The following is a 27,945-nucleotide window of genomic DNA, read 5'->3' as shown; positions in this document are numbered from 1 at the left end:
ACTGTAGCCCCCATCAAGAGGCGCTCGGAGGCAGTGGAGTATTTGGAGGTCGCTCTAGAAACTTCTCGATGACGTTAGAAGACGCGTCCTATTGCCGATCGATTCTGGGGTACGCGGGGGGGTCTGGCCTCGGTACGGCTGATCGTCAGGAAGGAAATATGGAACACTCCGTTGGCTGTTCATTGTCATCGATCGCATTAGTGATTCTCAGTAGTGGTCGACCTGGTTAGACAAATGAGTCATTCGTTGAACAATCAGTTTTGAATGCAGAGATTGCCCATGTGCAATTTACTCGTGGCGTGTGAGGTAGTGTGGTTCCAGTCGGCTTCAATTCAGTGACCGCCCATGTAGGACTGCTATATTCTGCTTCGGAGCTATCTTCGGAGAACTGGCAACTACAGCGCTGGTTGAGCAGACCGCTCGAGACGGGCCCTTGCGGGTCCCGTGACTGGGTGGTTCCGGCCCTCGTTACTTTGGTGCAAGTTGTGAATGACATGGTAACTGATACTATGAGCCACCACTCGAAGCCCGTTGCTGCCTCTTCCAAGTTCCGTGAAGGCCTGCCCAGTTGCGGGCTGACCTGGTACGTAGCAAGATTGAAGTGATGCATCAATCATGCGCATGTTCTTGACGGACGATAACACAGTGCTCCAAACAATAGTTATATTCATTTGGTCTCAAAACGACGGGTTGCCGCAGCCCCAGCAATCTCCTGCATAAACCATAGTCCCCCACAAGCCCACGACAACCATTATATTCCCCCCAGCAGCTGGATACGCATCATTGTGTGGCCGCATAAATTGCTTCAAGCGCCAGACAAGACTTTTGCAAATCAAGGATAATGCTTGCAATGAGGGCGGCACCTCCGGCAGAGTAGACATGAAAACACCCGTATCATGCATCAAGTTAACTGTACAAGCTCCCAGAAGGGATCATCGAATACCTCTGTCTGGTGTGGTATTGGGTTACCCCAGCCGGGCGCGTCGGACTGCGCTTGTTCGTTGAAGATCTCCGACAATTGTGGCATCCCTCCGTCTCCTTCGGCTTCTGTGCCAGATCTGCGGGGAGAAACCACCGGAAAGATCGACATGGATGCCGTTCGCCGTCTTGACGGCTGAAGGAGGCCGGCAATATCAGGAAATTCCCAGCTAGAATACTGCGGCAGTGACTCGCCCAGCTGAGTGGTACCGAGCCCGCCATCCATATCCGGTGCGGACTGCGACGGCAGCGCCGCAGCATTGACGCTATAGAGCTTATCTATCACAATGTCGGCCACCCTTTCAAGTCTTTTCTTCGCTTTCTTCAGCGAAGGCCACCACTCACCGCCCGTGCTCAGAAGGTTTGAGCACAGGCGCATGATTTTGGAGACTTCGGGAAGCGAAACCGACTGTCGTATAAACGGCAAGCCGTAAAGCAAGTAGAGAAAGGTCACCCCCGAATGGAATATGTCCTGCATGCTCCGCCAATCGCAAAAGAGCTGCTCGTTCTCATATAGCTGAGAGTAGATCATGAGCCGTTGGACGGCCGATCCGTAGCAGATCTTGCATGCTTCAACATTGGGCCTCCGCAAGGCTTGTGAGGGCTGGAACAAGAGCATCATAGCTGCATGGTATCGGGCTTCGAGCTTGAGACGGAGTTTGTCCCGCAAAGGTTCATCCGGAACAATCACTTGGCTCACGATGTTGGGAATCTCGAGATACCAGGCCTGAAGCTTGCCTTTGAGGATCGCCTGTTGTTTTTCGAGGTCTGGGGGCCACATAAAAAGGTTCTGCTGGCAGGACGACGGACACCGATAAAGAAGTAGTTTGATGGCTGAGATCCACCGGTCTAGGGCGAGATGGTGTGTTGTGTACGGCCATAAGCCCTTGGGATCAAAGCTTGGCCCGAACGGGCTGCCGGGGGTTGCGGTGCTGCCAGGAAATTCTAGACCGGGACGCGAGAGGTCGAATGTTTCGTCTCCTATGCCGAGGGGTCTTCCTTGAATCGTGGAGATTGATCTGATCTCTTAGTACACGCTGAACATGGTCCTGGAATGCATGGCGGGCTCACCTGTCTAACGAATAAACCGTCCAAAACACCATTCTCCTTATATGAATTGGGAGACGATTATAGGGACTGGCGGCCATTTCACGGTGTAGCCCGATATCAACACAATTTGCCATACATAGATGTACTATTGTCCATGTATTGACTCCAGATGGTGTCATCAGACTGTGTGTAATCAGAAGCACAAGAGACTGTATGCCGACGAGGGAGGGTCTGGCTAGGACATGATGGGAGAAAGACACAGCCGCTTGGTAGAGTCGCTGCGGAGAGTCCTCCAGCTGCCTTCGACGCATCTTAAGTATGGAAGCAATGCTAAAAATCATGAACAGGTGGAAGGCCGCAGCATAAACTGAAATTGATGTTTCATATTGACCGTTCCGAATTTCCATCTCGCCGTTGTAGGGAAATCCGGGTCGATCTACGGGCCACCCTTTGCTCCCAATCTTGCAAGGATCGGTCACTGAAGATAGTGCGTAGAGCGCTTCACAGATGCTCGAGACCGACGCCGGATCAAGAATTGGGAAGTCGGGATGGATGACACGGAAATACTCATCCAGTAAGTCCTGACACCGATCGCGGGGAGGTAACTCCTGCATCTTGGGTCAGTTCACTGCGAGCATCATCATAGGACATCATTCACCTGTAGCAATGTGGTTCTCAGCCGCTCGAAGGAGACATTTCCCAGGGTATTTTCTTCTTCAATGACTACCGGCCCTGAGGGATCACGAAATCCGGCTGTACTGGCACCGATAAGATGCGCGAAAAGGACGCCAGTCGAGGTACCTAGATAGTAAGTCTGCCGGGAGTCCTCATGGAGGGAGACTTGACCAAGGCTCTGTGCCAGCGCACGAACTTCATCGGCGATACCTGAATCGCCCGGTGGCGATTCCCAACAATCAGGCTGAGGCGATTCGTTGTTGGGGACACCGGGCAAACAAGGTGTTTGGGAAGAGTAATTTATCTCAGGAGAAGGAACAAAAGAGCACTCGTTATTTTCACTTGGGAAACCAAGAGGAGTTTTCGAGGAGCTGATCGGCTTGGGGGACGCGACCTCGAAGGCCGCCTTGATCGACGCGTCAAGTTGCGGGCCAGCTGCGAGATCGATATCTGGCAAGTGTTTTTGTATGATCTCTTCTAACCACTGAATACGACGGACGCAGTCTGCCGAAAAGCTGCGTTCAAGGTCAGCGACGGTGGCGAAGCGCACAGTTGGGGCATCCACCCTTACCTGCGAGGTAATAACGCATCGCCAAGCCTCGCATCCACATCAATACATGGGGCGCTTGCCTTGAGACAATTTCTGCAGGCCGGTGTTTCCCCGTCACACTTCTGTCCATTAGTTGACTGTGTTCGGGGGGGTTTAAGGGAGTTTCGGAGAAGAAGCGTCAAAGAACTTAGCGCACCTTGATACGTCGAGTTCGACAGCGGATGCACGCGGATCGAACTTTTTTAGCGCTTCGGGTGCTTGCTGTGGTCGATTTGCACGTCTTTGGGGTCATGCTGGCAGTAATCCAGCAGGAGGGCAGGGAGATGTGAGTCTGCAGGAGACGCGGAGGGTGCGAGAGAGAAGATCTCCACCCGGCCGATCCGGTGTGGGGCAAATAGACGGAGCATTCCGTTCTCTCCACCCTAATCCGCAATTCGCCACAAGGTCAACATTCCAGAGAACTGGGATCTATAGTATCTAGGATGGCTTATTTGTATGATCTATCTCCCAAAACAAGAGAATCAATACAAAGGATCAAGACTTACAGCAACAAGCACAAACATGTCGTCAAATAAGGTCAACGCCGCCTTCCCTGAGAGCAATCTCACTTGGAAGATTCTCAATGACGCGACGAAGGGGGGATACGCTGTTGGTGCTTTCAATTGGTGCATTGTAATCGAGTTCCTAGCATATTACACCCCCCTGATGCTTGAGAATAGCTATAACAATGACAGCGTTATGGCCGTCATCCGTGCTGCCGAGGCCAAACGCTCCCCGGCATTGATTGAGATCTTCCCTTGGTCAATGCATTTCCAAGGCCCGCATTTTGTCAAGTACATAGTTGAAGCCGCCCACGATGCCTCGGTTCCTATAGGTGTCCACCTCGACCACTGACTGCACGGATTCTAGCGACGTTGAGCAGGCTTTGGCCCTGGACGCATCCAGACTAGAACCCAAGGAAAACATGCAGTACTGTAAGAGAATTACCGAGCTCGCCAAGGCACGGGGCATTACAGTGGAGGCAGAATTGGGTCGCATTAACAGTGGGGAAGATGGTATTCCAGACGCCGGTGAGCTTGAAGAGATCTTAACCGATCCACAACATGCAGCAGACTTTGCCCGTCAAACGGGGGTCCATTATATTGCACCGTCATTTGGCAATATTCACGGCCCTTACCCTGAGGGCGGCTCTGAGAAATACTGGCAACTTGACCGGTAAGACACACCCATGCAGCTCATGCAGCTCATAAAAATGCAATGCCCACTAATAATGTCCATAGACTCAAAGGCATTGCCGACGCCCTTGGTCCCTCAATTCCACTCGTCATCCATGGCATGCACCCGGTCCCGGATTGGCTCTTTCGGCAAGCCATTGAAGCAGGTGCCAGAAAAGTATTAATCAGAACGCTCGTGATGAGTACACAAAGTTTATTGCAGAGGATGCCGGCTACCTGGAGCTCACTGCTCTGAAAGAGCAGTCACTTGCAATCTATCAGAAATCGGTCGAGGCCTTGATGGATGTCCTTGGATCATCAGGTCAAGCACCATAGGTGTGCAAGGATGTTTGTTACTGTCAGAGGATATTTATATTGGAAGCGCTTTGGTGGTGCGACCGATTCAGGAGGTCGTAGTTGTCTCAGATGTTACCTTGCCTGTTTACGGCAAGCCCTGCTTTGGCAACGTACCGCTTCCTCAATCCTACATCCTCTATGAAAGGACAACATACTAAACTCTTTCCAAGCAATATAACAGTGCAAACATATCTTGTCACGACCTTGAGACTCAGGCTGTGCCGGAAATGAAATCTTTATGACGAAGGCGAAAGCTCTTGTGGCGGGAATATACTCCACAGCGTTGGCTGCGTGAACTTTGGTAGGTAGCCTAGCATAGCATTCACTTATTTTTATTTCTCATGTGGCCACAGTTCCAAGTCCAGTCCCAAAATTGTCGACGTGGAGGCGCAGTTAGAGAAGCGGCTTTGCCTATCAGGCGAACATGTATATGACATGTAGAGATCTTGGGCAGCTCGGTTAAACGCTTTGCTCTCACCCGTCAGACAACTCAGCCCAAAATGGAAAGTCCCCTAGGCAGCAACTTCTTCCCAAGTTACATTGAATGCATTTGAAGAACGACTAGGTACTGTTTCCGTGGACAAGGACTTGCGATTGGTCCAACAAATGAAAAAGGTTTCGAGTGACTACTACTAGCAGCTTGGTAATTACCTAGGTTGGTTAGTTAAGTATCGACTAACGGAACACTCCGTTAGCGCGCCACCACCTACGGAAAACCTTCGCCGCCATCCCCTCCGGCCCCCAGGGCCTGTACAATTAAAGTACTTTTTAAGTTAATTTTTAGTCTTTTTTAATATCCCCTCTTCTTTACCCTTTAAAAAAGCCCTTTAAATTACATAACCAACTCAGCCCCTTCTTATATTAGGATCTTTAGAATTTTGTAGGGTCGAAGGTATTGTTCTTAGGGTTCTTCATTAGGGACCATCTTTGATTATTCCTTACTATTAGGGTTATGAGGGTTTATCTTGTTTTACGTATAATTTTGCCGGCAGATTTCCCTTTCGCCGAGTGGCCGCAATTGTCTTCCGTAACCACCCAAGTTTGTAGGAAAGAGCCTGTCAGCGGCCGAGTTGCCTCGGGACCCGCGGATTGCGTTTCTATATTTTCAGGCAGCTGTTTTGTGGGACTTGAGATATTTAAGAATTGATGTCATCCGTTCAAAGGTCATGATCATACGAAAGCGAACTCTCCCGTCTATAATCCTGGAAAAACTCGTTCTGCAAATATGTTCACTTGGTTCCGCAAGAGCACAAATGTCACCCAGGAGCCAGTCTGGGATGCGTCAACACTGACCATGCACCAACCCTCCCAGTCTCAGAATATGGACTCCTCGAATATTGTCACAGAGCAACCTGTATGACACTTAATCTCTTTGAAGTTCCGATTGTGTTCCACTCTAACCATTTTGGTATGCTTAGAAGCCTCAAGCTATGCAGATGCAACTCCGAGGTGGGGAGGGCGATGATGAATGTGGGTGCTGTGGGACTTGCTGCGGAGTGTAAGCCTCCGCCTCCGTTATGACTTGATAACATGAAAAGCTTGTTAATGATTTTGAACAGATGTGCGGCGCTGACCTGCTTTGAATGCTGCTGTTGATTCCCCCTTCAACTTGAAATCCTATGATTGCATGACTTTTGTTATCCATACTTAGTTCTATGGTAACGGGCTGAAGACACTAAGATTTGAATGATTTGATGTATTCCTTGAGGTTCTACAATGCCTATCTTTTCGAGATATATATTATATTCATCTGCAGCAAATGAAGCTTCCGGCTCGACAGTCAAACTAGTCCGCCCTCAAGGGGTTCACCCTGTGTGTGTTATTCTAATCTAAGATACGGGTTACTTTTTATTTACTCCTAAGAAGACCTTGTTTAGTAAAATTCCTAGCTAGAATCCAAATTGATATTACTAACTATATAAGAATATCACCTATAGAACTGAGCCAGACAGCTTTCTGAATTGCAGCTTTAGCTTATCATACGTGTAAGTAATTAACCTAAAGATGACCTATCCCCATTTACCTCTAAGTAAAATAGTATTATCAAAGATTACTCCATGGCAAACTATTACTAATCATGAATCCCTGCATAGCTAGTTAGCCAATGTTCCTTATTGATGCCTGTAAGCCAGTAACAAGGAGATTTATCCATTTCGAATAGCCAGAACTCGAGGCTTTTGATCATGGTCATGGACTAAATACTGCGACAGGGCATTGACTGATAGAACTTGGATATGATCGAGGTACTTCTTGATATGCTAGACAAGTTGAATAACGGGATGGTTCGAATCTCTTCCGTAGCCTCTGGAACAATCCTGTATATAATTGAACAGGCTTGAGGTTCGTTTGTCCACTCCGGAAAGTGGATCCATCATAGGACCCCCCACGGCTCGCATCTCTTGACCGACTAGCGAAGGGTAGCCAGTCTCGAATGCCCCCAGGCGGATATACGTATCTTTTTCCTTTCCAGATGGAGTCACAAAGATGCCTCGAAGGCTGTGAGATGATGCGTACAGCGGTACGAGGAAAAGATTCTTCGCCTCGGCCCGCAGACCCAAGTGTTGATCCTTTTCACACGAAGAATATTCGTCTAAATCAATGACGGATCCAAAATTATCATCAACTCCCATGGGGTCCTCATCGTTGAGGCTGGCACCCTCGCTCATGATTGGCAGACCTAATTCTGTGACACAGATCCCGATGATTTTACCAGCTGTCGACCAAAACAAGTCCAGACTCAGGAGAATACATTCTAGTTGAATGGAACATTCGATTACTGTCGACCATGAATCAGATTTATGGTTCACAGATCTTTCAACATATAAAATATCATTCTTACCTGAGATATCAACTATCCGTGCCAACGGACAAAGCGCAGCAGAGGATGGAAGCGTAGGGAAAATGACCTCGCCATCAAAAGACAGCCAGGACCAGCTGGGCACTTTGAAGACCGGCTCTTGAGCCGATTCAAGAAGTGGGCACCTGCTGTGACTGCGCTGCCAGGCGAGACTATATAGAATTGAGCTCCTCCACATCCCCGCAATATAGAGATCCGATGGGTCAACGGCGAGAGTATCACTCATCGCGATCCCTGAGAACGCAACTAGTCTGTCCTTGGTGAACGTGAATTGGCATTGGGAATAGGCCTCGATCAGGTTACTTCGCAAGTCTAGCTGTCGTCTGAATTCACGATTGGGCAGAGAATCAGCATTCAAGGCAACACGGGGCTTCGTCCACTTGTCCACCACCGTTGACTTGCAACCCGACCCAGCCACGAGAGAGAATGGCACACGTTGCGGAAACATTTCTAACGCCTCCGTTTCGCAACACTCCCACCCGAGTTGGGCTCGTCCAAAGTGCACGATTCGACGAGCGAGAAAGCGCTCTTGGAAAACCCAGCCTCTGTGGTTCAGAGGCGCTTCTGTAATTTCACGATTCCACACATCCGCGTCCACCGCATAGACCTTGCGCATGGTTCCCCTGACATTGATATCGATTGGTGAGGGCCAGGTCTCGGCGAAGGTCTCAGCCTGATGGAACAGTGATTCTAACCCGGTGGACGAAAACGTGGCGGAGATGTTGAGAAAAGAGTGCGAATACACCATATGCATGGTAGGGGCCTCCCGATGCCAATCTGAAAGATCATCTCTATCCTGCATGATACAAAGACAGTCAATCCAAAGATATTTGATCCCCAGATAAGAGGCAAGCTCTACGGTCTCTTGGAAGCTTTGTGGAAGTTTCCTGACGTTGACTCCACGCTGAAGCTGGCTAAAGGTTGATGCAGTCAACATAAGACGACGACAGGGCTTGACAGGCCAACGGTGACTCAGTGTCATGTACTGGCCGTCAATCACGGCATCTTTGGTAACGACCATCTTGACTAACATGCCTCTCTCACCTGGAACGAGATGTAGCAAGCGCGTTGGAACCCATGGGGCTGAGGAGGACAAGCGGCATCTCACATGTTCCTGAGTGCATCGTTCCAACCAGAACTTGACAAGTTTCAACAATCGGGAAATAGACTTATCCTTTCCTGCTCCCGTTATTGGGGATTCAGCAAGATCTTCGACATTTCCAAAATTCTCGAATGCATCGGATGCTATATCAGCGCGTGTTATAAATCCCACCAAAACATTGCATTCATAGTTACCAACTGTATTTTTAGGTCGAATGGCGATCTCACAGGGTAACAACGGGACATTTTCCGACGGGGGCTCATAGTACCCCACCCCAGTGGACACCGAGAACGTGGCGCAAAGCGAAGAGCCGCGCCATTTGCGATAGAGCTCCGGCTGGTTTTCTTCGGCCCAGGCAATGACTTTGGAACAAATCCAGCAGCCCGATTGTTGTGCTCTGAGATAAGAGGGGAAAATAATTTCATATTCACTCCGGAGTGATTCATCTGTCAGTATTACCTGCAAGGCAGTGCAGCACAACCGACAGAGAGCCATTCTTTGAGATGTACACCGGAAAAGAGGCAGATTTAAAACACGTGGCCAACAGTCACATGGCTTCCCCGGCTTAGATGGCTAGCTTATCTTAGATTACCAAGTATAGGGTTGGCGACAGCGCACTAAAAAGGCCACATCGCCTGTATTGACGATTGAATGTAACAGGTAGCTATTTCGACCTCACTATTACGAACACTAGCTGTAACTTTCGGCCCCACCCATTATCCCGCCAAGAGCTTGGTACTACGCAACCCCGGGTCGGATCCACCCGCCGCAGCAGTACTTAAAGATGAGGCAATCCCCCCGAGAGGGAATCCATGACTCCTACTCTTTCTTCATCATGACCATCCATCCTTTCGCTGCGCTACGCTGCCGAAAAGAAGAACTTGCTGCCTTTCAAAGGGCTCGAACCCCGGCCTTTACCAGGAAAGCCGAACAACTAACCACTCCGCCATGAAGGGGTTCCAAAGACCCAGCGCACCGTAAACAGTGAGTGATGTAGTTACTGCCCCCATCTCTCACTTCCAAGGTCCTGTGCAGCCTCACAGTGCTCGTCCAGCATATCCATTACGAAAAACGAGCCAAATCATCCCCATCCATCGGATTTTTTCGCCTCGAAAAAGCCCATGGCTGGCGCACACCCTTCCGGATGTTCTATCTCCATCTGAGACAAATGGCATGGCGCGGGGGCCCTCTACCGCGTGAAATCGATTACGGCTGCTGGGTCATGCCCCCCTGTAGCTGCTGTACTTTCACCAAGTCCCGTTGTAGTGTTGCGGTAGTACGGCGAGACGCTAGAACCCTCAAGTAGGATCACGTACCTGCTTGGACCTCACTTTCATGGAGCGCAGGGCCGGGTTCGACTCCCGGCTGCGGGGACTCATCTTTTTTCTGGTTGTTTTCGAGACTAGCCGCTTCGGATCCCTCTTTTGGCTTTCACGCACCTGCTTTGATCCTTTTTTCATCGGTTTTCATCATTAGAAGCGTCGAGCATTTCATAAATCTTGATCCGAGCTGATTCCGATCAGTGTGGGGCGAGTTGTGGGGCTTTTCGATACGGTGGAGTACTTTAGCCTCTGTAAAAGGGAAAGCTCCCACACCCCGGTTCGAATAGAGAGCCATCTGATTGCATTGATTGACGAGGACTTCTTGCATTCTCGTGTTCTACAAGTCACGACTAGAGTTGCAATTAATTAACGAGTGTTTCATCTTCAAACAAACACTAAATTGCTGTCTATCTTGAATTGGTGGCTAACAGAGCATACTACTGTCTCCCCGGAGAGCTTCTCTAGCCTATCCCAAGGTACAACAATCCTTGATCTGGGAATTGGGAAATTGGAATACTACATATATAGGCAGATAAACTGTAGACAATCAGAAGAGTGTCGCTTTCTAGATAGACAAACAGTAAGGCTTTGAGGATTTCGCTGGCGTGCGTTCCGACACAACGAGGTGGATACGACAAGCACCGGAAGGAGCGGTGATATGGCGACAATGATGAAAACTAAAGACTAGTCAACTTGCAATTGCAATGACAATTTATTCTTTGGTCGGATCTAGGGATAACTTTTGCGAAGCTAGCAGAGAACAGCCATGGCAACGAAGGGGCAACAGGGCAATAGCCCACGGTCGCTTTCAAGCGGCGAAGCTGAATCACCCCTGTGGATGAACATCCAAGGCTCGCAAAGAAGGACTTGCAAATTCAAAGGTTCGGAGCTAATCGCAATGAAAAGAGAAGACCTGACTCGGATAGGTCCACTGGCACCTCTAGGTGAAGCGAAGGATAGTCAAGAGTAACTTTACTGTTGAATAACGTGGCTAGCGACGGAGGACCCCAATCCAATAAGAGCCTACACTTGGCCCACCCAGCCTGAAACATCAATGACACCTGATCATAGAGCCAAGTGGCCGGTGGGAATCCTCACGGAGGGTGGTTGCATCGTTTGGTTCTAGGCAGATGTCACGATGCTAACGACACAAGAGTATGTCTTCTATGATCCTTCATAAAGCCTGGGTACTTCCGCAATCGATAAGTTTGTGGGTAATCTTCGCTTGCGGATCCTGCTTCTCCAGCTCCTTGAACGCCATTATCAGCAGACTCGCAACACCCCACGTCCAGCTCTCGAGTTCGGTTGTCCGAGGTTGGGTCGTGAGGATGTTGGGTCCGGCTTTATACATTCCTTGGGGGCCATCGCGACCGTGATAAGCTCAGATGAACTGGAAGCTGGAAGGCATGTAGACGAATGTTTACTACTTAGACTTCTGGCTTTGGTTTGAGGTCCTGGACTGCACTGGTCATATTAGTAACGAACGTCTCATTCATGAGTGGTCAGGCACAAACCGAGGTTTGTACTCATTCGTCAAGATGTTCGGCTCAGTCGATAGGAGAGTCCCACGGGACAAAAGGAGACAGCCTCGTGTACCATCTCCGGGCTGAAGAGGTGTGCTTTCTATCTTTGTAGCCAGCACTGAACCTTGAAGGTCTGCCCAGTGCCAGACTCCACGGGCGCTGGGCACAATTCGAGGCTCTCGTGGTTCATTGGGACGGTGGCGACGCCTTGCTCTGGACCCTCGATATCACGATATGGATCCGGGATCTATCTTGCCGAAGTCTTCGAAGGGGGCATATAGGTTTAGGAGCCGTCTTTAATCCATGTATGTCACAAATTAGCCATCTTGGAAACAAGTGAGCGGATTCTCATACACCACCTACTATCTCATTTTTTATTACGCCTGATTCACCGTAGCGCTTGCTTCCAAGTACAGACTCATGAACTTGGTGCTGACAGCCAACGAGCTCGGCTCACGACAATATTATCGTACTGGCTTTCTGGAGCGAGTCATCGGCCTCAGGGTGGGTTCGTTTGTTCATTGTTCATATTAGCTTCTCCAGAGCTGCAATCTCCAATCAGGAGCACATGAGACTGGGCACAAAGAGGCGAGGAGTATAGATATTGTGTGGAGGAACTACGAAAGGGCCAGCTCAATAGAAGAAAACGAGCAACGACGAAGTCACAATCCAGTACATTGCAAACAGGCCATATTTTTTGGTCAGGTGATCACTGGTTTTGGCTACATTGACTCGCTCTTCACTCCACCACGTTTATTCTTCAATTCGTCATCTTTCCTCTCAAAATAAGCAATGATCAAACACGGACCCCTTCACCGCACCGATCACAGTTTGGAATCCACCCATTTCGGTTCCTTCTTGTTCGCAAATGCCTCCACGCCAATCCGATAGTCCTCGCCCTGCATGAGAGCTCTTCCATATTGCTTCGTCGTGCGGCGCGTGTGTCGTTCAATAGTTTCCACCTCTAACGCTTCTTTCAACCCATATCTCGAAACAATAACCGAGTCTGGCGAAACGCCGACGATCTGCCTCGCTGACTTGATTGCTTCATCCACCACCGTTTCTGGCGACTTGGCGATGGTATTGATAAACCGCAGACTCTTTGCCTCTTGGGCTGAAACTCTTTTTCCTGTTAATGCCAGTTCACTCCCGATCTGCAGGCCGCACGCCCGAACGATATGCGCCAGCCCCCCGCCAGCCGCAAACGCCCCGATGTGCACTTCTGGTAGGGAGAATTCGGCCTCCGGGGAGGAGACGACGAGGTCGCTGGTAGTCACAATGGAAAATGATTACCTGTGTTCATTGCACTTCGGCTCTTGCAACTCGGATTGAGAGACGCGTCTACGTACCAGTTCAGACACGCCTCAAACCCCCCGCCAAACGCGATCCCGTTCACCGCGGCGATCACCGGCTTCTTCCCGCGACGCAAGCTGAGTCCCATGAACCCATCTTCGGGAACTGGGGCTGCAAAGTTGAAGTGACTGGGCGGGTCTCGCTGCTCCAGCAAATCAGCGCCCGCGCAAAATGCCTTGGTGCCCTTTCCTGTCACTATCCCCACGCGGAGAGACGGTTCGTCATCGAACCAGTGCCAGATCTGCAAGCCCTCTGAGTGTCCGACGACGGGGACGGAGTTCCTTTGCTCCTCGCGGTTGATGGTGACCAGCAAGATTCCGACTGCGGGGAAGCTGAGAAGGAAAATGGATGACTTAGGTGGTGGTATTCGGAAAATTGGTGCGTTGTCCATGGTTAAACTATGTTCGATTCGATGAAACGCGAAAGGCCACTCACTGTAGGGCAAAGGACTACGCGTTAGACGACAGTCATTATATACTGTCCCCCACGCAAAGCTGGTTTCAGTGGCGTGCGGCCATCACCTTGACAAATCTTACCTTCGTATGATGCCTGTCGTTTGCAGGTCAATGACTTGTTATGCCAGCAGATAAGGTTACCACGAAAGGTTAATTGCCATATCCAAGGAATTCAAGGCAATACCGGATCCGACCCGACAAAGTCTTGACACCATCATTTTCGGCGTTGGCCTCTATCGTACACAGAAACCTGACTCGGTTCCTATTCTGGTCACGATGTACGCGTTGCAGGTTGTTTTGTCGAACTACACTCTCTACAGCACATGCATTTCTCTCGCGTTCCCGAAGCCGACAAGCGGCGAACGGAAGTCTATTGATGCTCATCTTATGCTCTTGTACAATTATGTAAGTGGCCTGCTATGTAACTATGCCGGCCCGACACCACATCTTAACAAATATTAAGAACCGAGTCTAGGCGGCCTGTCACAGGAAGGGCTCATCAAACAGGAAGCTTAAACCCACCCGGAACCTGGTGCTGGAAGACACCCTCGGGATCCACTGCCCGGGAAACTCGCCACAACTGCTCCACACTGTCATCGCCATAGCTGGCGATCGGATCCTGCCATTGGGCTGCATAATTAAGATACTTAAAGGGATAGTAGGCCTTCTGCTCGTGGGCGTCATCTTCGATGGCTTCGACGAGGGCACGGGCTGCGTTCTCCACTTGCGCATCATCCGCTTCGTCAACCCAGCTAGCGCTCAGCAGCACGATCATCAGCGACCCGCTTGTCTCTGACAGTCCCAACGAGTTAGTACCGCTATGTCGGGCATAAATGGCGGGCGGCAACGGCTCCAGCGACAACGACCACCCTATATCGGCCACATCCTGGACAGCGGCCAGGCTTTCGTTCCAGTGGCGGTAGGTCGCGTTGAGCATGGGAACGCTGGTGCAGAAGGTCGTGGCCAGCCATAACTGACTATTGCCATACCTCAGTTAGTACCGACTTCGGACGAAGGAAAAGGAAGCCTACCGTTCGCCATTCGGCTGGAAAGAGCCCTGTTCCGTTGAGATATCGGACATATTGGTCAGGCGCAACGTGTTAATCGCCGAAGGTATGGCAGTGAACGGCTGAAACGCGGGCGGATTCGCTTCCGGCTTCGTGTACACCAGACTGTTGACAAGCGCGGCGCCTTGCGTGCTGGAGAAGCCAAAGCTGATGATCAACGACGCAAAGTCGTCGTAGGTGTCAGCGTTGCTAAAATTGGCCGTCGCCTCCAGCTGCTCGTCAACCGTGTCGAAGGAGTAGTAAGCCAACCCGGCCCATATCTGGCCCTGCTCGATGGCCGTCAGCTGAACGTGCGTGACAACTCCGAAGTTGTTCGATCCTCCGCACAGGGCAACCCGAAGCTCGGGGTTCTCCTGTTCATTGGCATGTACGACGGATCCATTAGCCAGCACGACTTCGAAGTCGACGACCGTGTCGCAGGTCCAGCCGTAGCGGGGCGAAAAGTAGGAGATACCGCCCCCGGTGGTCAGTCCACCCACGCCCACTTGCCCGACGCGACCACCGGCTACCGTGAGATTGAGCGGGTCGAGGGCTTTGTAGACACCACCCCAGGTGGCGCCGACGCCGACAGTCACGGTGGACCGGTCATCACTGACTTCAATGGAGTCGAAGCCGCTCAGGTCGATGGTCACACCTTCCGCAATATTAGCCGCCCCTTCGACCACGATGTGCCCGCCTGATCGGATTGCGAATTCGCAGGTGGTATTGGCGGTCAGGTATTGGACCGCAGTAGAGACATCGTCGACAGTGGTCGGAGCCACGATGCAACTGGGGTAGAGTTGCGATTCCTGCTGGGCGAAATAGGATGCAAGGGAGGCGTTATAGGCTGCGGTGCCTTCGGAGAATGTCTGGTTCGCGCCGAGGAGTCGTTGCAGACCCAGGCACTGGCCCTCATCCCGTCAGCAACGAGACACGACAGTATTGAGGGCAACTCACGCATGCACCGGTCCAACCGCTGAGACCCATGGTTGACCCGTGGTCGTAGGAAAAGTCAGGGATGAAGAATTAAAAAAAAGCAGGCTGACGCGGGTTTTAAAGGGGGCACGAGAGGTACGAGGTGTGGCTGGAATGTGGCTTCAAAGAGAGCGTAGATCTGACCAAGTCGGGCAAAGTGATCCACATGCTTGAATGAGATCTATCAATCTCACTTATTTGGGTCAGATGAAGCCGTAAAGCCTACTCATTATTTTATCTTAGCTCACCAAGGTACTTCTGTGCAATACTCTGCATGTTGTGATGAGCTCAAGTGACACAAGGACAGATGCCACGCCCGCCCCGGATTCAACCCATGGCTACACCACCACCCGATCTCCGGTCCAGGCCCATCCCCAAGAGACTAATGATGTCAGACTCGTACCCCACACAAAGACCCCCTCGAGTGTCCTGGTAAGTGGTACGTAGTGGAGAGTGGCAACTGTCAACCGCGTGATCCCCGCCTGAGACATATATACGCAGCTCCACCCGTCCCCCTTCCCCTCTCCCGACACCGAGGCCACCATCTAACCTATCCCCAGCCACTCACCACCGAACTCCTCATTGACCCAATCCAATCTAAATTACCAAGAGACTAGAGAAGAATGGCAGCATTCACAGCAGGCGGAGCCCCCCCGGTCCTTCGGTACGTCCCGCACTAAGCTCTGCCTATTCTGCTGATGAAAGAGTCGAAAGTGGCGGCCGCAACAACCGCACCATTTACACCGTCTGCGCCGTCATCGCCGGCGGCCTGATGCTGCACCGGTACTACACGAGCGCGCCCGTGGAGAAGGATGCCCTGCCGTTTCCCTACGGCGACCACAAGGAGCCCAAGGGCCGGACGGCCCCGAAGATTGTGAAACAACCTTGAGATATCCTCGAAAGCAATGGTTTTCCCCAGAACCCAGTCTGCAGGAAACCCAAGCGGTCACTCATTTTCGCAGTTTTCTACTCTGTTGCTGAAATTAATTTCCCTGTCTTGTCTCCCTCTTGCGACCGTTCCTCATTTCTCCATCCGCATAACTGTTCATAGCTCTGGTAGTTAACTGTCCGTCACGTGATTCCATGGTCTTCTATCACCACCCGATCTGTCATTGAATCTCGCTAGTTTCATGGATGTCTTAATATAGATCTAGGCTGGGTGCGGTCTAATCAAAACTGTCTATGGGTGCTGCTGTTGCACCATGGGCGCTAAGCTAAATAGCACCCGCTTTAAAAAGCACCTGTGCCTGACCAGAATTTATCCCTCTACCGAAGTATGCCACACTAATGCTTGTCTAGATCCGACCTCCGAGACCTGGACGCCCCCATATTGCCCTTGCTGGACAATCTCGTTACCCCAAGAACAAACAATAAAAAGAAAGGATCTTAAGGCAGAAAGACCAAAAAAGCAGAAAAGGAAAAAAGCAATTTAGTCAGCAGGGTACGGTCATTGTCACGAACTATGGCCTTGTCACGCTCCCATCTCTCCAATACAATCAAAGCTTTTGGGAACTGCGCATTAGGGCTGAAACTACAGGTGCACAATGGGGAGGGGGGGGCAGTCGACTGGCTGCCTCGATACTGGGAGGAGATGCGCTGTGATCTGTGATCCCTGCTAGCCGATGGACGGCGGCTACTAGTCGTCCACGCTGCATGGTATCTTTTTCTTGACTTGGTTAGTACTGTACAGTTGGAGGGGAGGTTTGTAGACCCCTGCGAGGTGGGATCGAAATTTGCCCTTATATTGTGCTGGCTCCTCTTCCCCCCCCCCCTTTCCTTCCTTCCGTTTATACCGTCTAAATCCCCGACCGACCTCCCTCCTCCCTTCTCAATCACACACCACATTTCTTCCACCAAAATGGGCTGGTTCCCTACGAACCTAGACTCCGACTCGGACGGCTGGTCCTTCGATATCGTCGGATTACTGGCAGTGATTGGCGGGTCAGCGACGGACAAGCATCTCCCAGCAATCACCGCCTCGCCGTTCAGCCCGATTCCGCGGCTGCTTCCCGCACCCGAAACTCTCCTGCGCACCGACCGCGCCCACCGACTGCCGGCAGTCAAGGACGTCAAAGTGATTGGCATTCAGTCCGGGAACTTTGTGACGGAGCTCAACTACTTCACGAATTTATTGCACGACGATGTCACCAGTCTGCCACCGTTTGCGGTCAAAGTGTATCGCATCGGACACCGGGACCCTCGAGTCGCTCATAACAATAAGGATCATGGTCATACTCGACTCGAAGGCCAGGAAATCCCCCCTCTCCGCCCCATCAAGATCCGATCGCTTTCGTGGCTGAATGTGGTGACCTTACTGTCCGTCGTGATTTCCGCGGGGCTGTTGATTGCCGGTGGAGTCCTCGGGGACGGAGTGGCCCTAGTGGCACTGACGGCTATGTGCTGCTCGACGAGTGCGGCGACGCTGTCGGCGCAATGGTCGCCGCGGGTGTCGCTGCGCACGGCCCGCAACGAGGTGCCGCCCGCGGATGTGGCCCTCGTGACGCGGGCGGGGGCGTTCGTGATCGTCCACTGCGCCGACGAGGATGTCTGCCGCGAGCTGTACACGGGCATGGACGACTGCCAGTACCGCTTCTCCGGCTTCCGCCACCGCATGCTCCTGGCCTCCAGCACCCTGCTGCTCATGACCGCCGTCATCCTCTTCAGCAACTGCGGCTGGAAGATGCAGATCGCCGTCGGCAGCGCCTACGTCGTCCTCAACGTCCTGTACTGGCTGCTGGCCCTGCTCGTTGAGCCGCGCGACATCTGGGACCTGACGCGCTACGATGTGTGCGAGGTCCCGCTGAATCATCTTCCCGTCAAAAACTTCACGCAGGCCTTGTGGCTTGCGATTCACCATGCTGGGGACACGAGGTGGGTACGGCGCGGGGATGTGGCTCCCCTCACGGAGGCTTGGGACCAATGGTTGGCCGAGGCCCTCGAAAACGTCAAAGATATCGAGTGGGACGCGGTCGGGTGTAAGGATCGGCTGATGAAGGCGGTCGTCGCCCAGGGGCAGCAGTCGAAGGAAGTGCGCGCCAGGGCTATTCCCATTGTAGAGTAGGTGGCGGCCGGTCTGGTTGATGTTGTTTTAGGGCAAGGGCTTATTCCCTTCCCACCACTGTGTCCTTTTTTTTTTTTTTTTTTTTTTTTTCCGTGTTGTATATGGCTGACGGAGGCTAACGCCCTCGGCCGGGTGTGTGCACCTCTCCGGCAGAAAGGTAGGTATGATGCAATAGACTACGTGGAACTTCAACGCAATGGGCTAAGGTGCGATACTAGTATAGAATACGAGGTTTGTGCGTTTATTACATAGAGATTCGGTGCTACCGATGAGCGATAGGTCCGGATAGCTCGCTGATTGGTTAGTGGCCTGATTTTACAATGCGTTTGTCTGAGTCAGCAGGCCGTGTAATCTAACTAAGTCCAAGTTGGTTGGTTATAGTAACTGCACAAGGCTGATCTCCTCACTGCCGCGCATTCCCCGCCATGAGGCTGGCCTTGGGCTACTCTCCATACCTACCAGCTAATCCTCTTTATTAAGTCTTCATTCGCCTTGGTGTATATTGTTTGATCGACTCCTACGTTTCTTTTCTTTTACGCGCTGCGACTAGATGATTTTCCCCAAGTTGATGCATCTCACGCGCTGGGGTTTACGCACGATGACAAGCCCGCGATCGTCGTCTTTGACAGGCATCGTACAGCGCGGCGAGTTAAGTTCTCTGGGTGACGAAGCTCTAGTGCGGCTACTGAACCAGGAATTTGCCCCGGAAGTGGAGCGGTTGAAGCGCGTTCCGCGGCGCCAGGGCGAAGGGGAGGAAGGGACGGTCCCGCCTGGCACCATAAGGGCGAAGAACGGGCGTGACGGAGCGCTACTAACCCCATCCCGCCTCCTGTTCGGCGAGGATTTCTGCGAAGTGAACCGGACCATCACCAACATTCTCGCGGTCAAGTGGTTGATGGCCGATCAATATGATGTGTTCACGGCCCACCAGTCCCCCGCAGTCCGTCTCTCGGTCGGCACTTTCCGGCGGTTTCGTTCCTGTGCAAACCCCATTCTCACCGATGCTGAGCAGTTGATGGCTTTGATCGTGGCGCTATTAGTGGGCGACATTGGCAAGGATCCTCAGCTGGCCGGCGATATTGCCGCCCGCCGCGCATCTGTGTCATCAGCCTCACCATCACCATCACCCAAGGCCCCCAGGGACACCTACACGAACACGGGCAACCACGACGAGCTTCTCGCCGACGCCGTAGCCCTGAATCTACTCGACGGACCACTGGAGCTCCTGTCCCCAGCCCGCCGCGAGGATGTGATCCTGGGAATTCACGTCGGAGCCACGCTGAATATCCCCCAGCTGATGCAAGGGGAGAACGTCCCCGGAAGCCTGCAGCGGATTCTTCGGTTCCAGGGCCACCCCTCAGCCTTTCTTCTGAAATACATGGAGATCATGTTCGACGTGGCCGGTGCTGCCGCGCACCTGGACGCGCGAGGTGCCACCAGCATGACAGAGCCGGTGTGTCAGTCCTTCTTGCAGGCCTTCCCCATTCTCGAGCGGGTGATCGCGGGCCGCACCTCCCTGCGGGATGCATACGATGAGGTTCTGCAGAACCGCGGCCAGATCCTGGCGGATCAGGGCTTCCCGGATCTGTCGGTCGCAACCTCCGCCTCCGACCGGGCGCTGCTCCGCCTCCTCGCCATGGGCCGCGTCGCGGATCGGCGGACCGCCGAGCGGTTTCAGCAGGCGTTTCATGGTCTGTCCGATGCAACCCGCGACGCTCTCGTGCGCGGACTCAACGTCGATGGCTGCGACGATGACGCCGATAACGGTCGGCCCGCGGTGGTGCTGTACTACATGCCGTCCGTGTTCGTGGAGGGGCTGCGCGCCTTGCATGACGCACCCGAGGAGGATCAGGTGGCTGGGTTGCAGAGCTTGATGGGATTCATGGCCCGGAATTTCGAGGCCTCATCCGAAGACGAGGATCGGGGAGGGTCGTCTATCCGGGAGCGCGACGTGTCGCCAGTCAAGGAAATCGTCTCCAGCCCGCAATTCCGTGCGAACCCGCATATACTGGATTCGTATCCGTTGCCGGCGGGTGAAAGCTATCTGAATGGATAGGCTGGTCGTTTCGCTAGGTCGTGTCTGGACGCCAGGTAGACAGGTGTTTCTTTATACTGGTACATAATAAGTATATGACATGATGTTCCATTGGTGCTTACTCGGTTAGCTTTGTTTAGAGCAATCCTTAATTCTTCTGATCTGCTTCGGAATTGAAACTCGTAGATGTCCAGAAGGATTGAGAGACAGGTGAGTGTGATACATGTTGAGATAGGATCCAGTTCCAGCGGAGACTGGTATGTCCATCTTTTTCTACACTTGCGATGAATTGTTTTTACTTGTCAGTCGTATTTCCACCCTTGAAGATGCGTATCCACTGGGCCCGAGGTGCGGTGTGTTCACATCATGGATGTGCGAAAGTTAAACAATTCGATAGAGATGCTGTACGGCCCACCAATCAGCTCCAAGCTTATTTCCCCTCTTCCAAATCCATGGTGAGAACGGATGCAGTGGTCTTTAGCGAATTACACTGTGTGACATTACTCACCGGCCTGTCGCTCGCTTTCTGCGGGAGGGCAAATTACTTACAGGTAGGTACTGTAACGTATCTTGGCGCGGGCTTGTGGCTCGCTTAACCACTAGCGCGGCCGGGAAAAATCGAGCAGGTATATAAGCCGCCCGTCCCCCGATCCTCTTCTGAAAATCAAGCGACTCTACGTGAGTGATCCCCCCTCCTACCTTGGTGGCCTTGGTGGCTTCCATCCAGAACCACCACAAAGCACTCAACATGAACAGTCTCACTAACCATTCTCTCGCATACAGTTCAAAGAATCACTTTAGAGTAGACGTCCCACCTCTGAGCTCTTCTAAAGAGCCACAGAATCCTCACCCTTGCTGATGACTTCTATGTCCTCGATGCCCTAAAGTGAAGCCGTTTTACTTCCGACTCGACCGTGTCTGCGCCGGTGGCTGGGAATATTCTGTTCGTCAGACGTATTCGCGCCATTTGGACGGGCTCTTGGTCCAGGGAGTGGTGATGATCTTTACCTTGTCGTGACGTCTTGACTTCGGTCGGTCTGACTTGGTGGGCGTCGAGGAGGTCTGAAAGGTGCCCCTTCCTTTTTTTTTTTCTATTGAATGAACAAATGAAAATGTTATCTTCTATATTGCAATTTCCACATCTGTAGTACAGTACATCCAGACCTTAGCCTTCCCCCACTTGTTCGACACAGTGCAAATCCCTAATATAACGGCGCCGCATCTCTCCACTCGCGCCCGTACCCCCAACACTCCTTTTGGTACCCGACAAACCCCCGCTCAATCTTCTCCTTGTATAGATGCTCCGACCGGCGGGCCCCCGTTCCCAAAGAAATCGATCATGTAGTCGATGTACATCCAAGTGGCCTCGTAGTGCTCGGGCGACAGATCCTTGCGGTCCCTGCGCGCCACGATCACCGTGCCAATCCGCCCCGCCTGCCACGCCGGCGGCGCCAGCCCGGAGATGGGGTCGATGTGCAGGTAGGTGACGGCCTAGTTGTCCAGGTACCCGAACTCGCCGTTGTCGCGCGACGTTCTCCGATTCCGAGTCGGTGTCAATGTTGTCCCATTTGGAGTAGTCGATCGAAGACATCTTGAAGGGTGATCTTTTTGGGCTGGAGGTGAGTGACTTGGTTGCTTTTCGAGAAGAAAATCAAGGATGGAAACTTTTTCAGTGGATGCGAACAACCTTGTCGCTTCTTCAATCTCGCGGACTGTTAAGATACAAAAACAAGCCAATAGCAAGTGCCCCCAACAATATATTACTGACATTGATTATCCTCAATGCCTTTGCATTTCATAGCCTATCTTCTTATTTTATCACTTGAAACTTCACGTTGGTGATTAATGATACTTTGTGTACGAGGGGGGTAAGACGTATCCTATCCTCGGGACGGTTCAGGCTCTCCCCAACATTCGAGTGAATTTGGTGGTAAGGTACTCATCCTCAATCATTGAACAATCCAGGTAACCGTGAGTGAATTGCGATTGTGCTCCGTTTAGCTATGGAAGTATTTCTGTCTCCCTGATAGTGCTGTTCTTCAATCATTGATCTTCCATATGCTTAACTCATGTCAATTGATCTGGGTCGGAGATATAATGGCTTTGCGCTGGTGATATATATCGAGGAGCGCGGTCTTTTGCGGCCAGCAATCAGATCCAATATGCGAGACCACCATTTCTCCTTCCTAGTTGTCAAATCGCCCGACATGTACGAGCTCACTAATCTGAGGAAAGCAGACTCGTGGGTCTTTTACACGCGCCGAAATATGAATGTCGAGCTGCCAAATTGTCGGCGTTCCTGAGGAATCCGGCCGCGTGATTCCAATGGCCTTCACCTTTTGTTTACACACACAGAGAACGTAGCTAGTTCCAACCACCAAGAATTCAAGAGCACGTTCCAAACGGCCCACCCCTGAGACTTCATAATCGCCGTGAAAAACCATCCGCTTCGTCCTTGCCGCAAAATTGACACCTACTAGGCGCGGCATAAACTCTCCAACTGTATCCACTGCCATTGCTGACGGCGGCAGACGACAAGCATCACTATCTAGAAAAAATGTACCGCCTGTCCCGAATGAAACATGGTCGGTAGCAAGTCCTCTTTCGACTGCAAGGCCAGAATAGCGGCTTGCAGTCGAACGGGCACATCTTTCAGCGCCTTGTCCTTGAGGTGCCTTTCCAGATGTTCTGCCCACGTTTCCAACGCAAAGCCCCGGACCCCATAGGCGCACTGCCGCATGAATTTAGAGAAGCCCCCAAGCTTTTTGTACTGTTCCGTCTTCTCCTTAAAACCCTGATCATCATCGCTCTCACCATCGTCGCTTTGATCGTCGTCATTCTCCTCATCTTGCCTATTCGCAAGCCAATCGGTGATACGGCCAGACCGGTGGGCATCGAGAGTGAACGACAGAACTTGGCACATGATTTTCTTCTTTGCGCGCAGGTAGGTGTGCCAAAATTCGACCAGCCCTTTTTCGGGCAACGCCATGCTGAAGTTGAACTCGTCGCAGGCAATGCGACGCGCGTAGAACGCTCGACCGTGGCCGAGCTCCAGGCGCGCCAGGAACCATTTGGCGCCGACCGCGCCCGAGAAGCGAGCCAGCACCCATTCTCCGGCCACCAGATGTAGATCTGACTCAGTGACAAAGTCAATCATGCGAGATACCTTACGCTGCTCCAGCGAGTTGCCGTAGCTTTTCGTCAGCGACTCCCCTTGGGTGCTGGTGAGGTCCGAGTTGGCGCGATTCAGGCTCAGCCGCGGGTCCTTGCGGTCGCTCACGGCCGCCATCATCGTCTCGACGCCCTCCCTGTGCGGTTCAGCGATGACGGTATTCTGGATGACGCTGACCACTTTTAGCTGCTGCTTCAGAATCTCTCTCTCACACGAGAAGGCTACCATGGTCACCGCAAACCCCGTGCTGATGGTGCACCAGCCGTCAATCCTTTCGTGCTCGCTGGCGCTCTTAATTTTCAGCCACAGGTCTTTGGGCTCTAACATGGTTATCACCACCCGCTGGATATCGAAGGTTCCTTCAATTCCGGAGCTATTAACGACGATTGGATTCGGGCAGACCACCCGCTGGTCAATGGGCATCTCCGTGGTGGTGTTGCTGGGGAGATTATTCTCGACGGCCAGGGTGGCGATTTCTTCCTCGCCGGGCTCACTCTGTGCGCCCATCGTGTTCGTTGCCTGTTCGAGGATCTCTTGTATGGCACCGCTGACCGCTTTCATATCCGCTCGTCGCCTGGTTTCATAGTCCTCTCTTTCCTGCTCCTCGCGACTTCTCCTTGCCTTTTCTTCTTGCTCTGCTTCCATCATTTCCGCATTATCTGGTTTCAACCATCCGGTCACCGGCCCCCGCCCTAGCCGCGATAGTGACGGTTTTTGGAACGGAGAAAAGGCCAAAAAGGGGCTTGTCGACTGAGGCTGTACGGAGCTGGGGCTAGTCGGCCCCGACTCGAGCTCTACCTCCGGGCTTTCTTCATTCTCTGGCTCCTGGTTGTCGTCCATCTTGTCCCCTGCATCTTGCGAGATCGGCACTTCGTCCTGCCTGTGATTGAGATAAGCGTTGGCTGCCTGCAGCCTCGTCACGAGATCGCCCGGGCGAAAGCAAGATTTGAGTTCCTCGTATGTCTTCTTTTCCACAAACTCCACGAGATTTCCTATCCGAGCCAGAAGATCGCCGTGGTCCGCGGATCTGACATAGGCTGTCGCCTCTCGCAGCAAATCGATGATCTCCCCGGCCTGTTGCAGGTCTTTCGTCCGGCGGTGCTGGAAATGGCGCACAATTTCCCGGTCAACATTATCGGGCTTCTTGGACCGATCCTCCACCGAGTACGCTTCGATGCACGAGGGGTACAGAGAGCGACCGCGGATGGGGCTGGCATTGTGCTTGCCGCACCAGTTGTAGAGCGAGACATCGCTGGAGTTGATGACCACCTCGTCCAGGAGGCGGGACAGCGCCTTTTCGAGGCCCTCCGCCGGGAAAACGGGGAATCTGACTCCCAGAATTCCCATGAGTGAGTACGCCCGGTCAGTCGGCACAGTGACATGGCGCTCAGCAGCCAGCTTCATGATACTGTGGGTGGAAAAATCGTCCCGGCTGACGCCTTCGGACCAACTGGTCAGGCATTGGATCTTACTGAACCTGGAAATGTCATGCCTATCTTGCTGAATGGCCACTTTGACTAATGCGACCAGCGACATCAAGAGGAGGTCAATGACCTGTTTGATCTGGGCTTCCTCCGTCTGAGCCTCGAGTGGCGCGCCAAGGTTCTCTTCGACCAATCTTCTGAGAATGCCGTACAACGCGTACGCCTGGCTCCCTTTAGAATCCTCTTTGTGCAGCTTGATCACAATATCTCGAACAGCCTGTCCGATGCGAATACGGGCGGTATTCTTATTCAGCTGTCGGGGAACCGGAAATGTCAATCGGTCGAGGGCGTTAATGATCACTTGGTAGGGCTCATCGGGCTGTTTGGAGATGTGAGCAGATCATTCATCATTCAAATGGGTTTCACTCCAAGACACCTAGCTAAGCTTACCTGTGGCTCTTGGGAATATAGATGGGCTTGTAGCTCTTCATCCTGGATGCTCTTGTCTATCCATGCGAGAAGATCATGGAGACAGGGTCGGATTTGGTTGCGGAGATAGATCTCGATGAAAGGACACAAGGCATAATATCTCCCCAAGCAGTCCACCTGGCGTGGCAGAATCCGCCAGCTTGCATCCACAAAGTAGACCATCTTGCTGAGCACTAGCTCTTGCAGCGTCCAGCCACGAGTGGACCAGGTGGGCTCCCATTCTGCAATATGCTGGAACGCGTCCAGCGCGTCGAAATGTTCATGCGGGCTTGGTTTCTTGTGACAGGGCTTCTCACATTCCGTTGGCTGATCCTCCTCCTGCCCCTTATTGGTCTGCCATAGATACAATTCGTTCACCCAGTCATGGTTATCTTTGGGCGTGTCCAAATGGACCAAGCAGAAGTCCGCGTTGGCATACCACTCCCCCATGCGCGCCAGAGAGTCGGTGAGCTCGCCCTGGTCGCTCTTTCTGATACAGCAGGTATCCAGCCAGATGTAGCGTTTTCCGGATGGTAAGAACGGTCTCTCGTTAAAGATCTCCAACGCCCGCTGCACCGATTGCTGAATTTTGCGGGAGGACCTTCTTCGCTGCAGGGCCTCAATTAGGTCCTCGATTGCGTAGTGCCACGGTCGATTGGTTCGGACCGCTTCGAGAAACTCTTCGTAAGGCTCGAAGCCCTCCTTCGCCTCACGCAACTCGCCGACAGCGTCGTCTCTTCTTGACTCAGCGGTTTGGATTTGCTCGTCGAGGGCTGTCGGCTGCCAGCCTTGATCAAAGGACTCAATCAGACTGAGGTAGCGCGTCTTCTCCTCCTGGCCCATATTCACGGCCACGCAGGCCTCCCCATGGTCTTTCTGAGCGGCGGTGACGCGGGCCTCCGCCATGGTCGCGTGGACATACCGCAGCAGCAAGCTCGCCAGTGACTCCGCGAGCTGCGAGGTTTCGACGAAGTCGCCGACGGCTGCCTGCCTCTTCTCCACGTCCGCGTCGCAGTAGTCCATGATGGCTTGCACATCCGACATGCCGTCCTTGGCCGTGCGCTGCGCCTCGCGGAACCAGTCCAGGTTCACCTCGGTGCCTTTCCAGCTGTGCGACAGCATGCAGTACTGGTCGTCGTCGGCCAGGCCGCCGCCGCCGCCGATCTCGACCATCTTGCGCGTGTCCAGGTCGATCATGCGGTAGGGGACGGAGAGGTCCGACATGGAGGCGGGACGCCGGTTCGGCAGCCGGTACAGATCCAGCGTGTAGCGGTGGTCGGCCTCGTCGGTCACCCACTGCACCTGCGTGCCCGGCGTCACCCAGTAGTTGAGCACTCCCCGTAGCTTCTCCCTCTTGGTGCGCTCGGGGTCCTTGAAGATCCCTTGCAGCGCCTTCGCCTCCTTCACCGTCGACAGGCCGAGATTCATGACGTCGTGCGCCAGCTCCGTGTGCAGCACACCATCCTTCACGGCTTCGGCGAAGGCAACATTGCCGCTGCTACTGTCTTTGTTGGCATCAGGCGATGGTATCTTCAGCGACTCCGTGTCGCCGTCCTCAGCCGCCGCCGATTCCTCCTTCAGGGGATCTGAATCGTTGAGACTGGTAGTGAACGGGTTGTCGCGGATATTTGGGAGAAGGGGCAGGCTGACCGGGTCGGCAAGAAATCTAGCGAAACTTTTCGCCATGGCCGATCAACAAGAAAGTCAGGAATTGTTTAGTAACTAGCCTGGGTCGGGAGCGAAGTGGGATGGAATGACCGGGAACTTGATAAGAGATCTTGTCCATACGGAAACAGGCTGCGGCATGTTCAACGAGCGGGCTGTACAAGCCCCAGAAAACGGCGGCTTATATGTCAGGAAACCACGTCACCGGCGACGCCGTGTGAATATCCCGGTCTAGAGGGATGAGATCCGACAAAAGTACTGGACACTCTCGGAGAGTCCAGGATTCGGTCGGCTTCTGCCGCGCGCGAATTCTCCGCCACCCGTATGCAGTTTGTCTAGGGCTAATGCAATGCTAGCTCCCCCGGGGAGGGGATGACATGTCAGACGTGCGCTGCACCACTAGTATGCATACAAGTCTCTGCTTTACGGAAGGCCATGGAGGTACTGACCCAGTGGGTCAAACTGTTCTTCCTTGTCATTCGTCGACAAACTACAAATCTCGTGCAGGGGTGTCCGCTTGATCGACACACCGGAGGAACGCTAGACTAGACGCCCTGTAATCTAGGGCGCTTTACAAAACGCTGACTGTAATTTACCACACACCTGCTTAATAGCTCACACACGTATACGAATTGATTTCAGAGCGCGCAGTAGAGTCCCCGT

The 27,945-nt window shown here is 52.7% G+C and overlaps 10 protein-coding genes across 10 annotated transcripts; 4 read left to right on the top strand and 6 right to left on the bottom strand.

Annotated features, from left to right (window-relative positions):
* Nucleotides 1-755: 755 nt before the first annotated feature.
* On the bottom strand, nt 756-3,593 carry BO82DRAFT_92959 (Zn(II)2Cys6 transcription factor). The gene is made up of 5 exons (XM_025641658.1): nt 3,450-3,593; nt 3,275-3,372; nt 2,687-3,218; nt 2,050-2,636; nt 756-1,997 (listed from the first exon to the last, which is right to left on the bottom strand). Exons 1-5 carry the CDS (start codon nt 3,543-3,545, stop codon nt 902-904), a joined length of 2,409 nt encoding a protein of 802 aa, XP_025491488.1. The 5' UTR covers nt 3,546-3,593; the 3' UTR covers nt 756-901.
* Nucleotides 3,594-3,958: 365 nt separating this feature from the next.
* BO82DRAFT_383799 (class II fructose-bisphosphate aldolase) lies at nt 3,959-4,896 on the top strand (the record flags this gene model as incomplete). Its single annotated transcript, XM_025638043.1, has 4 exons — nt 3,959-4,129; nt 4,176-4,468; nt 4,534-4,634; nt 4,691-4,896. 4 exons carry the CDS (start codon nt 3,959-3,961, stop codon nt 4,801-4,803), a joined length of 678 nt encoding a protein of 225 aa, XP_025491487.1. The 3' UTR covers nt 4,804-4,896.
* Nucleotides 4,897-6,018: 1,122 nt separating this feature from the next.
* On the top strand, nt 6,019-6,814 carry BO82DRAFT_354737 (uncharacterized protein). The gene is made up of 3 exons (XM_025635272.1): nt 6,019-6,178; nt 6,243-6,322; nt 6,384-6,814. The coding sequence occupies exons 1-3, from the start codon at nt 6,050-6,052 to the stop codon at nt 6,418-6,420; spliced, it is 246 nt and encodes an 81-aa protein (XP_025491486.1). The 5' UTR covers nt 6,019-6,049; the 3' UTR covers nt 6,421-6,814.
* A 268-nt stretch (nt 6,815-7,082) lies between these two features.
* BO82DRAFT_392456 (HET-domain-containing protein) lies at nt 7,083-9,278 on the bottom strand (the record flags this gene model as incomplete). The annotated part of the gene is made up of 3 exons (XM_025638621.1): nt 7,083-7,600; nt 7,664-8,926; nt 9,011-9,278. 3 exons carry the CDS (start codon nt 9,276-9,278, stop codon nt 7,083-7,085), a joined length of 2,049 nt encoding a protein of 682 aa, XP_025491485.1.
* Nucleotides 9,279-12,452: 3,174 nt separating this feature from the next.
* On the bottom strand, nt 12,453-13,372 carry BO82DRAFT_336378 (enoyl-CoA hydratase/isomerase family protein; the record flags this gene model as incomplete). The annotated part of the gene is made up of 2 exons (XM_025633345.1): nt 12,453-12,894; nt 12,978-13,372. The coding sequence occupies 2 exons, from the start codon at nt 13,370-13,372 to the stop codon at nt 12,453-12,455; spliced, it is 837 nt and encodes a 278-aa protein (XP_025491484.1).
* Nucleotides 13,373-13,769: 397 nt separating this feature from the next.
* BO82DRAFT_354736 (FAD-binding oxidoreductase) lies at nt 13,770-15,650 on the bottom strand. The gene is made up of 3 exons (XM_025635271.1): nt 15,440-15,650; nt 14,468-15,387; nt 13,770-14,413 (listed from the first exon to the last, which is right to left on the bottom strand). Exons 1-3 carry the CDS (start codon nt 15,467-15,469, stop codon nt 13,936-13,938), a joined length of 1,428 nt encoding a protein of 475 aa, XP_025491483.1. The 5' UTR covers nt 15,470-15,650; the 3' UTR covers nt 13,770-13,935.
* Nucleotides 15,651-16,021: 371 nt separating this feature from the next.
* On the top strand, nt 16,022-18,608 carry BO82DRAFT_432636 (uncharacterized protein). Its single transcript, XM_025640799.1, has 4 exons — nt 16,022-16,121; nt 16,172-16,331; nt 16,757-16,808; nt 17,341-18,608. Exons 1-4 carry the CDS (start codon nt 16,081-16,083, stop codon nt 18,516-18,518), a joined length of 1,431 nt encoding a protein of 476 aa, XP_025491482.1. The 5' UTR covers nt 16,022-16,080; the 3' UTR covers nt 18,519-18,608.
* A 493-nt stretch (nt 18,609-19,101) lies between these two features.
* Nucleotides 19,102-20,678, top strand: BO82DRAFT_311121 (uncharacterized protein). Its single transcript, XM_025632398.1, has 2 exons — nt 19,102-19,619; nt 19,659-20,678. Exons 1-2 carry the CDS (start codon nt 19,117-19,119, stop codon nt 20,572-20,574), a joined length of 1,419 nt encoding a protein of 472 aa, XP_025491481.1. The 5' UTR covers nt 19,102-19,116; the 3' UTR covers nt 20,575-20,678.
* Nucleotides 20,679-21,831: 1,153 nt separating this feature from the next.
* BO82DRAFT_402545 (uncharacterized protein) lies at nt 21,832-22,144 on the bottom strand (the record flags this gene model as incomplete). The annotated part of the gene is made up of 2 exons (XM_025639325.1): nt 21,832-22,044; nt 22,085-22,144. 2 exons carry the CDS (start codon nt 22,142-22,144, stop codon nt 21,832-21,834), a joined length of 273 nt encoding a protein of 90 aa, XP_025491480.1.
* Nucleotides 22,145-23,101: 957 nt separating this feature from the next.
* BO82DRAFT_336366 (uncharacterized protein) lies at nt 23,102-27,446 on the bottom strand (the record flags this gene model as incomplete). The annotated part of the gene is made up of 3 exons (XM_025633344.1): nt 25,584-27,446; nt 24,447-25,509; nt 23,102-24,338 (listed from the first exon to the last, which is right to left on the bottom strand). Exons 1-3 carry the CDS (start codon nt 27,301-27,303, stop codon nt 23,102-23,104), a joined length of 4,020 nt encoding a protein of 1,339 aa, XP_025491479.1. The 5' UTR covers nt 27,304-27,446.
* Nucleotides 27,447-27,945: the final 499 nt, after the last annotated feature.

The sequence above is a fragment of the Aspergillus uvarum genome (genome assembly GCF_003184745.1).
Source record: "Aspergillus uvarum CBS 121591 unplaced genomic scaffold BO82scaffold_30, whole genome shotgun sequence".
In the NCBI taxonomy this organism is placed as follows: domain Eukaryota; kingdom Fungi; phylum Ascomycota; class Eurotiomycetes; order Eurotiales; family Aspergillaceae; genus Aspergillus; species Aspergillus uvarum.
Note: the sequence above shows the minus strand (reverse complement) of the source record. Positions and strands in the feature narration are given on the sequence as shown.

Excerpts from the sequence above, each read along its gene's own strand:
- BO82DRAFT_311121 (XM_025632398.1), top strand. The coding sequence starts at position 19,117 with ATGACAAGCCCGCGATCGTCGTCTTTGACAGGCATCGTACAGCGCGGC. Across the intron at positions 19,620-19,658 it reads GCCGCCCGCCGCGCATCTGT|GGACACCTACACGAACACGG; the intron begins GTCATCAGCCTC and ends CAAGGCCCCCAG.
- BO82DRAFT_354737 (XM_025635272.1), top strand. The coding sequence starts at position 6,050 with ATGTTCACTTGGTTCCGCAAGAGCACAAATGTCACCCAGGAGCCAGTC. Across the intron at positions 6,179-6,242 it reads ATATTGTCACAGAGCAACCT|AAGCCTCAAGCTATGCAGAT; the intron begins GTATGACACTTA and ends TGGTATGCTTAG. Across the intron at positions 6,323-6,383 it reads TGTGGGACTTGCTGCGGAGT|ATGTGCGGCGCTGACCTGCT; the intron begins GTAAGCCTCCGC and ends GATTTTGAACAG.
- BO82DRAFT_354736 (XM_025635271.1), bottom strand. The coding sequence starts at position 15,469 with ATGGGTCTCAGCGGTTGGACCGGTGCATGC. Across the intron at positions 15,388-15,439 it reads GCGGTTGGACCGGTGCATGC|TGCCTGGGTCTGCAACGACT; the intron begins GTGAGTTGCCCT and ends GATGAGGGCCAG. Across the intron at positions 14,414-14,467 it reads TTCCAGCCGAATGGCGAACG|TCAGTTATGGCTGGCCACGA; the intron begins GTAGGCTTCCTT and ends GTATGGCAATAG.
- BO82DRAFT_92959 (XM_025641658.1), bottom strand. The coding sequence starts at position 3,545 with ATGACCCCAAAGACGTGCAAATCGACCACAGCAAGCACCCGAAGCGCT. Across the intron at positions 2,637-2,686 it reads TGAGAACCACATTGCTACAG|GAGTTACCTCCCCGCGATCG; the intron begins GTGAATGATGTC and ends CCCAAGATGCAG. Across the intron at positions 1,998-2,049 it reads ACGGTTTATTCGTTAGACAG|ATCAATCTCCACGATTCAAG; the intron begins GTGAGCCCGCCA and ends CTAAGAGATCAG.
- BO82DRAFT_432636 (XM_025640799.1), top strand. The coding sequence starts at position 16,081 with ATGGCAGCATTCACAGCAGGCGGAGCCCCCCCGGTCCTTCG. Across the intron at positions 16,122-16,171 it reads GGAGCCCCCCCGGTCCTTCG|TGGCGGCCGCAACAACCGCA; the intron begins GTACGTCCCGCA and ends AAGAGTCGAAAG. Across the intron at positions 16,332-16,756 it reads GCCGGACGGCCCCGAAGATT|ATCCGACCTCCGAGACCTGG; the intron begins GTGAAACAACCT and ends ATGCTTGTCTAG.